The sequence below is a fragment of the Carassius carassius genome, chromosome 37, assembly GCF_963082965.1.
Source record: "Carassius carassius chromosome 37, fCarCar2.1, whole genome shotgun sequence".
NCBI classification, from domain to species: domain Eukaryota; kingdom Metazoa; phylum Chordata; class Actinopteri; order Cypriniformes; family Cyprinidae; genus Carassius; species Carassius carassius.
In genome coordinates, this window is record NC_081791.1 from 11,034,001 (window position 1) to 11,049,649 (window position 15,649).

The 15,649-nt window shown below is 36.3% G+C and overlaps 1 protein-coding gene across 2 annotated transcripts; it reads left to right on the top strand.

Moving 5' to 3' along the window:
- The first annotated feature begins 2,209 nt into the window (after nt 1-2,209).
- On the top strand, nt 2,210-6,801 carry LOC132117988 (intermediate filament protein ON3-like). Of its 2 annotated transcripts, XM_059527432.1 has the most exons (10): nt 2,210-2,697; nt 3,850-4,058; nt 4,579-4,639; nt 4,731-4,826; nt 4,925-5,089; nt 5,186-5,311; nt 5,402-5,622; nt 5,738-5,781; nt 5,946-6,070; nt 6,107-6,801. In XM_059527432.1, exons 1-10 carry the CDS (start codon nt 2,308-2,310, stop codon nt 6,233-6,235), a joined length of 1,566 nt encoding a protein of 521 aa, XP_059383415.1. In that variant the 5' UTR covers nt 2,210-2,307; the 3' UTR covers nt 6,236-6,801. The 2 variants fall into 2 exon arrangements, with proteins under 2 accessions (XP_059383415.1, XP_059383414.1); XM_059527431.1 differs by having other exon boundaries at nt 5,946-6,801.
- Nucleotides 6,802-15,649: the final 8,848 nt, after the last annotated feature.

Genomic DNA, 15,649 nt, shown 5'->3' on the forward strand with positions numbered 1-15,649 from the left:
TGACATTAAATGCTGTTTTTCTGTCGTTGACTGTCAGTCACCATACCTGCGTGAAAAGAGGAATCTTATAACTAAGCAATGTTCTGGGCAGAAACTTGCAGATTCATAACTCTTGGTTTTGTTTTCATGTTGTTTATGAGATAAGGTACAGTGAATGACAGCAGATTGTTTTTACATTTAGAGAATGTTAGAAAACATTCCACCATTAACTACTAGTTATGGTACACTGTTCTTCGTTTAGAGGGGTTCAAGTCAAAAAATGAGACAGAGAAACACTGTTGTAATTCTGAGCCGCATTTTCACTCTCTGAGTAGAGAGTGTGAGTCAGAGGCACATTGGTTTATAAAAATATCTTAGTTTCAGTGGCATGAATGCTTCCTGCAGGCCTGTCCTTAACAAACATCCATAAACCATTTTCAAAAGCTGGTACAAATAGCTAGGAACAAGAAGTAAATTTGAATGGACCCACATTACTGAGCAAAACAATCATGTTCTTTGTATTTTGTCATGTTTCTGGTAAAATATCAGATATACTCTTAAAACATGATACATTTACTTGAGAAACAATAATGTAGTTCTTCATAATTATGTAGGCTTCAGAAAATTTTAGAGAGTATATATTCATTTTATTTTATTTTATTTAACAACTGACAAATTATTTTGCTTAGTTTTTATATTTAATATTAACAATAATCTTTCTTATATATTTTTTATTATTTTAACATAATTTATTTATAAATAAGAATTCCTCATTTATGAGAAAATATACTTAAAATTATAGATTTGCTTGAGAAGCATTAATGTAGTTTGCTAAATAAGACTTCAGAGAATTTCAGAAAAAATAAGAAAAAAAGATATATATATATATATATTGAACCACATAATTTTTTTTATTAATTATTATTAATATTATTATTATTATTTTAACTATTCAATAAATATGAATAATAATTATTAGAATTTATTTTAACATTAATGGGAAAATATACTTTATTTATTTTTTGTTTTTTGTTTATCAATGTGTTTCTCATTTTGTTCCCTTTGTAAAGTCACGTTCCATAAATGAATTATAGTATTTTTTTGTTGTTTTGTAGCTATATGATAATAAATAAATAAATTATCTTGTTAATTGTTTGGATACGAAGTCCAAAGTTATTATCAGGGCATGCCTGAAAATAAAGTCGTATTATATCTGCATGAAAAAGTGAGCCTGATCAGGTTTTCCCTGGTTCCTCTCCAAAACAATAGCCGGGATTATTTAAACTTAGGAAAGGCCAGCACTTTAAGATATTATAAATCCATGACTGAAAACCAGTGAAGAAGATTAAAGCAGAGGGGATCTCAAGATACTGATGATTAAATCAGTAACTTTTCAAAATGCTCTTGTATTATTCAATAATGAAAGACAGCAGACGGTCAGAGAGAAAACATTTGTCACGTGCACTACAGCAGGTCATCCAGTTTCTGTGGAACTCTTTAGGTGCTTGAAGTTGTTATCTGACTCAATTAACATTATTGACTTCAATAATGAGGCCTTTTAAATGTAACAGCACATGCCGCGCCTGATGACCCAACCGTAGAAACACCTGGTGACAAAATCAGAGTGGTCAATGGAAAGGACTGTGCTGGAGGAACAGGTAAAGGCAGAAACAGTTTTGTTTGAGCAGGTACTGTAATGCTTAGAGGATTAACAAGAATTCCAGTGCATTGGTGTGGTCATCTTGAATATGCAATGGCTAAAACAAGCTTAATACAGAGCCTTCATCACCCTTAAGCCATGTTTAAAAAAGCACACCTCTCGTTATTTAACTATAAACCCAGAAAGACCATAAACTTGGTTAATTTTAAGAGGTCTCTGGATTCCAGTGGGCTGACATATTATTATGAGTTCACACTCTGTATTTTGGCTTTTATCAAAGTGATCCATTCTTTGACAGAACAAATAATATATAGGCTATTAACCAGAATTATCCAAAGACAAGTGGAAACTACAGAAGCCGTTTTATTGTTTCAACCATTAACATTTCCAGAATTTTTTTTTTGTTTCTAGTCATATTGAATTACTAAAACATCCATGTACTGGTTTGGCTAGGAATGTAGTGATACGAGTGTTGAATTTCTACTACACCCACCCTCTACACCGACCGGCCAATCAGAGCCTCCCTTTGGCTCCTCCCACTCAGCAGCACATATAGTAGGAGGCAGAGTCTGCTGTCCTCTATCTGTTTGAGGCTCTTATCTGCTGCTCTTGCTCCCCCTGCTCCAGGTCATTCAATACCAGCACAAGACAGAAAACACATCAGCAGGATGTCGTTCGGCAAGAAAACCAGCTACACAGTGAAGTCCTCTTCCTCTGGATCTGTCCCACGCAGCTTCAGCAGTATGTCTTACTCCGGCCCCAGTGTCAGCCGGCAGAGCTACAGTGTGCGGAGCTCCTATGGAGGTGCCAACCGTGGCATGGGAGCTGGAATGGGTGGTGGTGGCTTCATCAGCAGCTCTTCAGCCTATGGTCTTGGCATGGGCATGGGCATGGGCATGGGCAGCGGTGCTGTAGCACCCATCCAAGCGGTCACCGTCAACAAGAGCCTCCTGGCACCTCTGAACCTGGAGATCGACCCCAACATCCAGGTTGTCCGCAACCAGGAGAAAGAGCAAATCAAGACCCTCAACAACCGTTTCGCTTCCTTCATTGACAAGGTGGGTTTAACACTTCTTTCTTTGCAGTTTTATTAGTCAAAAGGTTTCCAGGTATGAGTCAAACTAAAAGTCGTATTAACCCAGAAAAATGGCCCAAGACTGCATGTTCTTGCTTAAAACATCTCTAGAAGTGAATCTAGCGTGGTGCAGAAAATATATGTGGGACTGGATATGTTCTCATCAAAGAGAGAGAAGTTAGACTTATGGAAAGTTGAGAAAAGGGTGTGTACGTGGTCAGACTGTGAGGGCTTTGCATTTGAATGGGATGCCATGAGGCTCATCTGAAACCCTCATAGAGAGTCCACACCCAAATAAGGACGTTCTGCAGGACATAAAACCTGTTATCTGCTTATCAACATTGTTAAATTTTTACAAACTATTACATTTCCAAACAAAAATGATCAATATTAGAAGAAAAGTCAGTCACATACCTATATAGTTAATATTTAATTAGAAAAACTGTGGGTATGTTCTGGATAGGTTACGTAACAGCGTTCAACAAGAAGAGGAAATACTCTGCCACACTTTTAAGCCTTTGTGCCCTTCCTCTTGTAACTACAATAGTCTACTTTGTATTACATTATTTGATTAAAACACACTGTTTTGAATGAGAAAGCTGATTAGTAAAGTCAGCTGGCTCAGTGACACCTTTACTGTAATCTAATTGTGTGTGCAATTTTCACCTTGAGCTGTTTAAAATCTTATCACTGAATTATTTGCTCTCCGCCCACCATTTACACATTCTTTTAAGAGACTCCAGCAGATCTGGTCTCTTTCTGCCGTCCCTTGAATAATAACTACATAGATAGTCCCATCTCCAAAAAGTAAATTCCACAGGATAAGTACAGCTCTAGTCACCCTTCCTGATACCCTACTGGAATATGCGTCACAATTTCCAGGGGGAAAAAGCATTACAAACTGAAAACATGTGCATTTCTCGTTATTTAAAGAAAACAGTGGTTTCCTTTGTGAAGAAGCAATATGTTGGCATATGGTCTTACTTCTGTGAGCTGGCGCAGAACCATGATTCCAAAATGACTTTGCAGCATCGGTCTGGGGGCGTTGCTCTCTGAAGCTGCACTTACTGCCAAGTATGGTTTTCATTTGTGCCTTGATTGAGACAAAACCTCTATTCTAATCTTGCCAATGTAGGTACGTTTCCTGGAGCAGCAAAACAAGATGCTGGAGACAAAATGGAGCCTCCTTCAGAACCAGACGGCCACACGCTCTAACATCGATGCCATGTTCGAGGCCTACATCAACAACCTGCGCAGACAGCTCGACAGCCTTGGCAATGACAAAATGAAGCTGGAGGCTGACCTTCACAACATGCAAGGCCTTGTTGAGGACTTCAAAAACAAGTATGTACAATGGCTTTCACAAAATCCTCTTTTAAATTTGGTTGGACGTTTGGTCTGGGGGATGGGCAGCGCCCAAGTATTGTTGAAGGAGGCTTTTATGGTGCACTTTAGTTTTCCCAGAATAAATGAGGCTTTATAAATTCAAATTGAGGGAAAACGTGTTTTAAAATTCTTATGGGAGTAAACTCATTTCATACATAATATAGATATTATATACATTATATATACATAATATCCCATGAAAAAAAAATGTGCCTTAATTAAATGGGCATCAGCATGAGTCAGACAAATTAAAGCTATTGAACAAACATCTACACAGCACATTTCATGGATCTCTAAGCAAATCTTATGGCCCAGTTAAAGTTAAGACCCATGGGAGACACCAAACCAAATCCAGATAAAAAAAAAACTGATGAGCAGTTATCACAAAAAAAATATGGTGCATTTCTGCCCCCTAGTGTACAAAACCCATTTATAAACAATGAGTTTAACCAATGTCATTTTCTTTACTTCTCTTCAGATATGAGGATGAGATCAACAAGCGCACAGAGTGTGAGAACGAGTTTGTGCTCATCAAGAAGGTTCGTAGATTGTCTTTTACTACTCATGACTACTTATATATGCTTACTTTTATCTTAAATGATGTGATTGAATTATGTTTGCTTATCGTAGGATGTCGATGAGGCCTACTTGAATAAGGTTGAGCTGGAGGCCAAACTGGAAAGCCTCACTGATGAGATCAACTTCCTCAGGCAGATCTTTGAGGAGGTAAATTACAGCTAGGGATTTCCACCAAACATACCATTTATTTACTCATGACAAAACGCATTTTGATTATGTCGCGCTCTCTCGTTGTGAACTTGTAGGAGATCCGTGAGCTGCAGTCTCAGATCAAGGACACCTCAGTTGTTGTGGAGATGGATAACAGCAGGAATCTCGACATGGACGCCATCGTCGCTGAGGTCCGCGCTCAATACGAAGACATCGCTAACCGAAGCCGCGCTGAAGCTGAGATGTGGTACAAGTCCAAGGTGTGTAATCTTTTGAGTATCATGCAAACTGCAAGTCTTTAATATCTAGTTGTTCAATGAGTTGAGTGAGATATTAAATTGTGTTCTGTTTCTCAGTACGAAGAGATGCAGTCATCTGCAAACAAATACGGTGATGACCTTAGATCAACAAAGACAGAGATCGCTGATCTTAACCGCATGATTCAGAGACTGCAGTCCGAGATTGATGCCGTGAAAGGACAGGTATGCAACCATGTAGAATCTACAAATGTATTTAGTAAGGTAACAGACATTAGGACTGAAACTAAGCACAAATATTTCTCGTTTCAATAGCGCGCCAATCTGGAGAACCAGATTGCTGAGGCAGAGGAACGTGGTGAGTTGGCCGTGAGAGATGCCAAGGCTCGCATTAAGGACCTGGAAGATGCCCTGCAGAGAGCCAAGCAGGACATGGCCCGCCAGATTAGAGAATATCAGGACCTGATGAACGTCAAACTCGCCCTGGACATTGAGATCGCCACATACAGGAAGCTCCTGGAGGGAGAGGAGGACAGGTGTGGCAATGAAATGCATGCTAGCTGTGAAACCTAGTACTCTATTTTGAGATAAAGTTCAGATTTCTCATTCTGCACAGGAGTCTCATTACTTCTTGTTCACTCTTTCCAACAGACTAGCAACTGGAATCAAGTCCATCAATATCTCAAAACAGAGCAGTAAGTTTGACTCTTTATTACAGAGATCCCTACTGAAAAGCCTAGCATGGGATGCTCTTGTATCATGGACATTTGGTGCTGATCTTTTCAGGGTTCTTTCTTCACATGACTATATGAAATGCATGAGATTCTCCTCTCACTTTTTCATGTTTCTTTCCCCATAGCGAGCTATGGCGGTTATCCCATGGAAAGTGCAGGCAACGCCTTTAGCAACTACTCTAGTTATTCCAGTGGCTACGGTGGTGGATACGGTAGCGGCTACAGCTCTGGTGGTGGCTACAGCTCTGGCGGCGGCTACAGCTCTGGCGGCGGCTACAGCTCTGGTGGCGGCTACAGCTCTGGCAGCGGTTATGGTGACACCATCTCTCAGACCAAGAAGAGCGTTGTGATCAAGATGATTGAGACCAAGGATGGCAAAGTTGTGTCAGAGTCCTCTGAGGTCGTCCAAGATTGAGCGAGTCCCCTTCTCCAATTCTGTCCTTTAAACCTCACGCCTCTTATGCATTCCTGACCTTCCCTCTCAACTCATAAGGCTGCGGCCGGTCTAAGGCACTAGACAGTTATGCAGTCATAAACCAGGTTGTAAAACAAAAAAACAATTCACACTGGCCAAAGAATTCCAGAGGGACCAAATACTCTCACTGCTCTTGTCGTGCCTTAATCCACATCACTAAAACCTCACGCCCTCAGGCCACTGCACAACAATACTGTCTTCAGATCTTACCTTGCACAACATGGCCACGTGTGTAGGCTGGACAATCCTCGATGTGCCACTAACATGAGCTAGCCATTTAGCTGAATTGCTCAACATGCTAAGAAACTGATTTCAACAGTAACTATGAAGGGTTATATTTGCGTTTATGCTAAATTACTAGCATGTTAGTGGTAGATCCACGTGGTTTGCCTATTTTGTAGGAACTCATTTCATTGTACTCTGGCAATTAAGAGAGACGTTGCCTGTGTATCCTGTTTTCTGAGGTGCTGTTTTTGCTACCAAAATAAAGTGTTTACCTAAAACTAGCCTTTGTTTTTTTTTGTTAAATAATTAGCCTCTCTACAAAACCTACAACCTGCAAAGACATGTCAGAAAGCTAAGGGCTCTCTCGGTTTGATAGGGTTAGCAACTTTGCATGGTTCAGCAGATTACTTACTCTAAACCATCGAGACACAATATTTTTGAACTAATTTTAACAAGCTCCGTACTATTGACTGAATGAGTGAAAAGGTTTGTGTGGTTTTCAGAGGTAAATTTTTTTTACAACTTAAGGATTTACATTGTAAATTAGATTTACATTGTAAACATTGCGTTTGCAAGCACCCTTCTGAACGATTAAATGACAAATGGAAAACGCTATGGTCTTGTGGACTTAACGGACACACACACACGGCGACCATTGTAAGTCCGTAAGACTGCAAGTGCACAAGAAGTATTCCATTTGGGACAGGGTCTGAATCGATTCTCAATGCGTTCCTGAGGTTCATTGTCTAAATATTTAAAATTAAATGAATAAGAACAAGAAAAAATACAACCTTTTTCTGTAATCTTATACAAGATGTGTTATACAGTTATTGGAAGGTTTGTTAGCCTACTTGTGTAAAGTAATTAAAATCACAGTGGTTCAACTGGCAACTGATGTGGGAAAACCCTGGACAACTGCATCTGCGTGCCACCAATTTTTCAGTAAGTGCAGCAATGTCACTTCTTACTCATGCCTGATTTTGACTTTGTGCTGTCTGACTCAAATAGTGACTTGCTATTACAGTATATTTCCAGGAAAGGAGATAGGCCTTCATCACCTACATAAACTAATTTAGGACTCTGGTGTACTACCTTAACTATTAAATAATATTTAATATAAAATCTGTTTATTTATTAATCAGTTAGCTTATTCAGCAGTAAAAGCTAATTCATGTCTATCAATGTAACATAATATAATATAAATTAATACGTTTTTTAAAAGACAATACACACCCAAACTATAATGAATATTCTAACATCCTTCCCAGTGATTATGGTAACAAGTGATGGGTAGTCGACTCCAAAAGAGGCTCGTTCATTCAGTCATCCTTATACTGTATAATGTATGGCAGTTGAGTTCACTATCATCAAAGAGTGAATGAAATAAAATGAGGAATTCCGTCCTCACCAAATCAAGTGAGGAATTCAAGTCAAACTAAGCTTTGGGAAAACTGAAGCTTTCATTTCAACTGTAGTGTAAAAGGGTTCATTACTCAAATATTTTGTGGACATCTGGTGGTTAGAAGGATGAATAGCACCTATTGCACCAAAGCGCAGTTGTATAGGTCTGTGGGATAATAGGGCATTATTGTTTTTGTTTTTTTTCTTTGTCTTTTTCTTTTAAGAGTTTGAAAAACATGGCAATGAATATACTATTACTCAACTATCACTACTATTTATTTATTATTAATTATTATTATTATTATTATTATCAGAAATGTATTTGTTATTTTTATGTGAATCATATATAAAGCTCATAAGAACTTTGCTTATAAGTCAAAGGATTGGGACATTTTTAAAATAGACAGATCACATATTGTATTTATGAATGTAATTAATGTTTATTTTACTTATTGCCAATTATAATTACTAAAACAATTACTAATCATAAAATAATTGACGTAAAATACATTGCTTATTAAGAATCAGAAAGAAAAAAAGACCACATCAAGGCACCAGATGTACCAGTTTATATATTTTCTAATAAATAAATAAGTAAAGCATAGATGACATGCTGTCTATTTTAGGACCATTTAGAAAAAATCAAAAGTTAATAAAAAACCACAACTATAATATAAAGAAATCACATCTAGATCCTAGTGAACTGGCAAATTACAGACCCATTTCAAATCTTCTGTTTATGTTTAAAATTTTAGAAAAAAATGTTTCTTTAATTTCAGTCAGGTTTCAGGCCCCACCACAGCACAGAAACTGCAAATGACAAATGACTTGCTTCTTGCGTCAGACCAAGGCTTGCATCTCATTGCTAGTTTTAATTGATCTTAGTGCTGCGATCGACACCATAGATCATGACATACTCATAGATAGATTACAAAACTATACAGGTATTCAAGGACAGGTTTTAAGATGGTTTAGATCCTACCTGTTCGCTACCACTTTGTTTATTTAAATGGGGAATCATCTTAATTATCACCAGTAAAGTATGGAGTGCAACAAGGATCTGTCCTAGGTCCTCTGCTATTTTCAATATGCATGTTGCTCCTCCTTGGTAATATTACTAGAAAATACTGGATTAGTTTCCACTTTTAAACTGATGATATTCAACTATATATCTCAACGAGATCAGATGAAACTTCTAAATTGTCTAAGATTACAGAGTGTGTTAAAAATGTAAAAGATTGGATGACCAATAATTTCCTCTTATTAAATTCAAATAAGACAGTACACAGAATCTCTTGGATTACAAGTTGTAACTAGACAGATGTACTGTTACTTCCTCAACAAGTCAAAAATCCTGTGGGTGTTATATTAATCAAATCAAATGGGTGTTATATTAGACAGCAACTTGCCTTTTGAAAATCATATTTTCCCATGTTACATAAACAGCATTCTTCCATCTTAGAAACATAGCCAAGCTACGAAACATATTACCTGTTTCTGATGCAGAAAAGCTAGTTCATGCATTCATGACCTCTAGACTGGACTATTGTAATGCACTGCTAGGTGGTTGTCTAGCATATTCAACAAACAAGCTACAGGTAGTCCAAAATGCAGTGGCTAGAGTTCTTACCAGGTCAAGAAAATATGATCATATTACCCCAATTCTACAGTCTCTGCACTGGCTACCTATTAAGTTCAGTATCAGTTACAAAATATTATTATTTATCTAAATGGTTTAGCTCCTGCTAACCTAACTAGCCTTATACCACGCTACAATCCATCACCCTCCCTAAGGTCACAAAACGCTAGTTTTGGTAGTATCTAGGATAGTAAAGTCCACTAAAGGAGGTAGAGCTTTTTCACATTTGGCTCCCAAACTCTGGAATAGCCTTCCTGATAATGTTCGGGGTTCAGACACACTCTCTCTGTTTAAATCTAGATTAAAAACACATCTCTTTCGCCAAGCATTCAAATAATGCATCTCATAATCTTGTACTGCAGTTACATCTGATCAAATGAAACGTATTATTCCTTAGCTTGGATTAAACAAATCAATTTTGAGTGGTTGGAACAGCAGTTAAGCTAATTGTGTCTCTATTTGTTTCTCTGTTTTGCCAAAGGATTTACACAAGCTTCAGTCTGGATCCTGAACACCTGAGAAGACATGATGCCAACCTTGAAACAACATACAGAACCAACAAATATTGCTATAAGTTTGATTGCATCATATAAGAATTGCTGTTAATAGTCAAGATTGATAAGTTACTACTAAATATTGTAGAGACTTAATTTTCTGTATAGTTGCTTTGCAACGATTTGTATAGTGAAAAGTGCTACACAAATAAACTTGAATTGAAAAGTTGTTTTAATATAAAAATTTGTTTAGTTTTAAGGGTATTATACATTTGATATTAATTTTGTACTGCCTGCTTATTCTGTGCTGAATCACAATAATGATAATTATAATTTAAGAATAATGATAATTAAAGAGTCAAAGAGTAAAATGTGACTGTGTTAAATGGGATATGGGTGATAATTTGCTTAATTGTCATGAATATGCTATAATGACAGATTATGTCACAAAAATAATGGTCCTAAAAATAGTTTCTCTTTTGTTTTTCTTTTTTTCTTTACAATATGACCTGGAAACAGTGTCTGCACGAGAGTGAGTCATGGCATTTAGATTTGCATGGCTATACAAAACCCTACAGGCCTACTAAACACAAATATGCCTATGCCTAAAATGAACCCATGATTTACTCACCCTAAAGCCTTCCTAGGAGTATATGACTTTCTTTCAGACAAACTCAATTAAAGTTATATTAAAAAATGTCCTGGCTCGTCCCAGCTTTATAATTGCAGTGAATGGGGGTTGAGATTTTAAAGCTCAGTATCCATTCATCTTAAAAGTGCTCCACATGGCTCTGGGGTTAATAGAGGCCTTCTGAAGTGAATTGATGCACTTGTGTAAAAATAAATATCCATATTTAAAACGTTATAAACATTAATCAAGCTTGAGGTATGAAAAAAAAACACAGTTGCTGACATTTATTTGGCCAAAAGTAAGTTGAAAATCAATGTAGTGTACGTAAATCAATGAAAGCTTCATAAAAGTTTAGCAGACTTGCATAAATTAAAATTCTTATAAATATAAGTTGTCACTCTACATCTCCCAGTAATATGTCTTATGAGGATGATAGTATGTACATGATTAGTTTTATCATCAAAACTCTAGTTGTTATTGTGAGGCAAAACACATAATGTAGTGCAACACTGTTCAATGATGACTGAGAGCTTAGCGTTCCCCAAAAGCCTGACATTTCACATGGTATCTTTTTTAATAATGATGTATGGACAATCAAGTAAATCTACATAGATGCTCTGATCCAGTCCAGATTCATCTTGAAATATTAAGTGGGAATGTGAGCTAGCACAGTGCTGTGATATGAGAGATGTGGAAGAAGACTCGGATGAGTGTTATGTAGTTCAGAGTTGCTAATTATGACGGTTATTAGCTGGGAAAAACACACACCAGAATGCTGTGAAATATTCCAGAGAACCGTGTAATAAATAAATAAATAAATTAATGAATTAATTTGTGACTGGAAAAGACACAGAGGTCACAAACATAAAATAGCTGGTATGTAGATGATTCATACTGGGAAAACAGTAAGGAATACAGTACAGAGAAAAGAGAGAGTGAAGGTACCGTGAAACTACAGGAAATAAAGAACTTCCGAATAAACGAAATGTAAGAAAAAGAACTAAAAAGTGTCAAATCCACATAACATTATGATTAGAAATGTTTTAAATTCAATTAAAAACCGTTTTTAATCAGGGTGTGACTCAATATATGTCAGAACCACTAATTTTAACACACAACCTGCAACCATAGGGAGAATTTAAGGACTTTAATTTCAATCTGTTCCTCAAATAAACTTTTGTATGGTGAATAACAATATATTGCATCTTCAAACCTACAGAGGACAATCATTTTGGAGAATGAATAAGTAATGCCATAGAAGAACCATTTTGGGTAATCCACAGAACCTCGACGATCAGTTCTTAATTATTAAAAATGTTTATAGCTAATGCAGTTTAATAGTGTAATGTTCTCCATTGTAAAAAAAAAAAAAAACATTTTGTGGAGTGGATAGGTTCCATAAATGTTTAAGGTTCTTCATGAAACCACAAATTCCGATATAGAGCCTTTATGTTTAAGAGTTAGCACAAATCATAGGCTGCACTTACTATGCCACAGAGCAACTTTAAACTTCTATTAAATACAGTTAGGGCTGGTGTAACACACAGGCACCAGAGCAGAGGGGGTACGTTAAATATCACATCTACAGAACAAGATTTCAACAGAGGGGTCATAATCTGGCTCTGAATACAGTTCTGTTAAATAAAGTCTCTGCCCCATCTTTCTTTTAGGATGATATAACTATAACACAATATTAGGACAGATTCAATCTTTGAGCTTCTTGAGTGACATGAATGGCTTCTAGAAAGGTTTTTTTTTTTTATGTGAACAGAAATCCATCTCACACTAGGTGGCACTATAATGAAATCATTTATATTTCTATTAAGCTTATGATTCATGAAATCCACGTTTTTTTTTACATAACTGTCACTGGGGTGGCACCCTTTGAAAAAGTACTACTATCTACACTTTAGATATTAATATGTACACGCTTTCTATTTCTGTAAAGAGAATATCTGATATTGCAAGTTTTCTGGAAATAAAGTGTCTTTTTAACTTGTTCTGGGTCTTTTCACATGAACAGTTCAAAAGAAAGTGTGTATCACTTGGCAAAGATACTCATGATCATCAATTTATTGTTCTCAGATGGAATTCTCTCATTTGAGTAATTGTGAACACCAAGCACAAGTTTGATTAGAATCCTAACACTTTGAAACCAGGACATTCTCAGGACAGATGAATTTGTTTTGTTGTTACTTTTGCCCTAGGGGGCGCTATATCACATTGATCATGATCTTCAATGTGATATTCTTTTAAAATTGCACACGTACCCCTGCACTGCACTAACCCTCATATTAAAAAAAAACGCTGAACACAAATCCTTGTCTGTCAAGCTTTTACTCTTGTCCAATGAAAATTCTGTGTGGTCCAATAGTTTCAAAATCATCATGAAATCAATATTAAAGCAAAGTTAACTTGCGTTCAGGCCTACTATGACTCCAAAATTAATGCATGTTGTTAACTTAATGTTATGTATTGATTTAAGTCATAGCTGTAGCACAGTAACTATGATGTAAAAAATAAATAAATAAATAAATAACACCTTTTGTGTTCAGGTACTTTTTTTGATATTAGTTTTAACTTGTTTCTAAAAGACTTGTGACATTGCTGTGGTTCCCAAACGGGGTGTGTGCGAGCCTGGGGGAGCGGTATGTGCTCTGGGGAAGGGCAATGCAATATTTCCAATGCCAGAATATCTCATCAAAATGACATTTGTCATACATGTCAGTGTTTTATTGGCTTTTTTTTTTTTTGCACACAGCAGTTCAAGCTCAAATTTGCTGTTCCACTCGTCTCATAATCAGTGAAATCTGGTGGTTCATATGCCTAGAGTAGCATACGGAGTATATAGAGCAAACACAAACTTTAAAGTATTCGGTTCCCATAACTGCTAGTGCAGACTCGATCATAATGCTGTCGGCATCACAGTGTAATAATTAATCTGTTGGTTACAGATGATTGACGTTTAGCTTGTGGCACTGCTCGTACAAGCTACAGTCCCATTAGAGAGATTGAGTTTCACTCAAAGGTCCCCACTAACTTGACCTCTTTGCCTGAGGTTATCAGGAGTCTGTACTAGAGATCTGGGCAGGTCCTCTCATAAAAGATTTGACACAGTAGCCAAAATTAAATTAAATTAAATATTTAATAGTAAAATACTAAAGTAAAATAATAATGTAGTGGAATAAACAGCTGATCACAAAAAGATATGCTTAATATAAATGTTTTTGTTACATTTATGATTTTTTTTTAATAAAAAAAACATTAAAATATATTTAATATTAGAAATACTTAAGTAAAATCATAATGTATTTTAATGTGCATCAGCTCCAGTTTTGGAGGTCCAGGTACATTGAATGAATTTATATAATTATAATTATAATTTAATTTTTAATGTGTTAAATGTTAACTAAATATGCAAATCAACATAATTTTGTTTATTTTTTAAATTAATAGAAATAAAACTCATTAAATTTAAAGAAAATTTAATATAAAAATATGAAAGTAACATCATATTGTATCAACAATGGAGATAATATATATAATACTTATTTTGATTAATCATATTTCAATGTGGGCATGCTGAATACGTGCATTCATTTAGGACATGCTGATGATATAGCATTCATGTTATGTAAGCGCAGATGGCTCTGGGGTCAGATTTACAGGTTTGACAGCTGTGATGAAGCACAGTGGAGGCTGTCAGTGTATGTAAGTGACAAGAAAAATAATTTTTATTAAGCAGGGGAAGGAGCATATACCCTGCAGTGCAAGACAGGCTTAGGCAAAACCCTCCACATACACACACACACACACACACACACACAAATATACTATACATCTATGCCTATGCTTCTTACATGACAGACCCCTGACCATACAACACTCAGGGGTCTTTTATTAGAGTACAGGAAAATTCCATCATGAATATGTGCCTGTGCCTGTCTAGCTGCAGGGGACAAACACACAAAGTAGGCGGTGGGAAACTACAAAGCTTTAAATCTCTGCCATAAATCCTCAGGGTTTCAAGCTCTTGAAACTACACCTTTTATGCCTAAATATGTTCCAGTACTGCCAAAACTTTGACAGCTCTGTTGTTGTTGCATAGCTGACACCAGCATCAGAATAAGAAGCGTTAGTGGCAATGGTGTTAATTCAAAATCTAAGGCTACTGTGTCTGCACAGTTCATGTCATAGATTGTTCATACAATGCATCTGCAGCAGCCAACACTGAATATTGTGTGTAGTGAAGAACTTGTGCAATGTACATTTTCACACAGCAGATATGAAGTTATTTCATTCGTTCCCTTTATATCAAGGGAATAAGGCCTTTAAGTTCACCTCTTTTTTTATTAGCTTAGATTATTAGATTTCATTTTTTCATGACCCCTTAGATTTGGTCCCAGTTTTTGCAGTTGAATGCAGTTTTCTGAGGTCATTCTGAGTGTGTGTGTGTGTGTGTGTGTGTGTGTGTGTGCGTGCATGTGTGTTCACTGACTTATTATATTTTTTATTTAGTAACATCTTAATAACAATAATGTTTACACTTAAATGGAATATAACTGAAATCTACATAAAGTCCTCTGAAAGCTTTTGATATTGCATTTTAATATAGGCAACATTGTGATATGATCATTTCTCAGTTGTTAAGAAATATCCTTGTTGCAAACTCCTTCAGGCAATATGTGTTAATATAACATACCGTATATTCTTCCATGCAGCATTTTTCTCTTACCAAGAGTTTTAACGCTGCAAGGTGATTTTGTGGTTTTGTTATTGCTTTTGTGAACCAATAATGTGTTTGTAATGATATAAACTCTAATAATCATCGGGAAGAAGGAGGCGGGAACCGGCGGACAATCAAATAACATTTAATTATTCAAAATAAACACAAAACAGCGCACCAGCCCCTCACGGACGACTGGTGCGCACAAAATAAAACCAAAACCTAAAATAACGCCCAG

Bases quoted from the DNA above. Each gene is read 5' to 3' on its own strand.
- LOC132117988 (XM_059527431.1), top strand. From the start codon at position 2,308: ATGTCGTTCGGCAAGAAAACCAGCTACACAGTGAAGTCCTCTTCCTCT. The intron at 5,623-5,737 runs GTGTGGCAATGA...TCTTTCCAACAG, and splicing joins CTGGAGGGAGAGGAGGACAG to ACTAGCAACTGGAATCAAGT. The intron at 5,782-5,945 runs GTAAGTTTGACT...CTTTCCCCATAG, and splicing joins CAATATCTCAAAACAGAGCA to CGAGCTATGGCGGTTATCCC.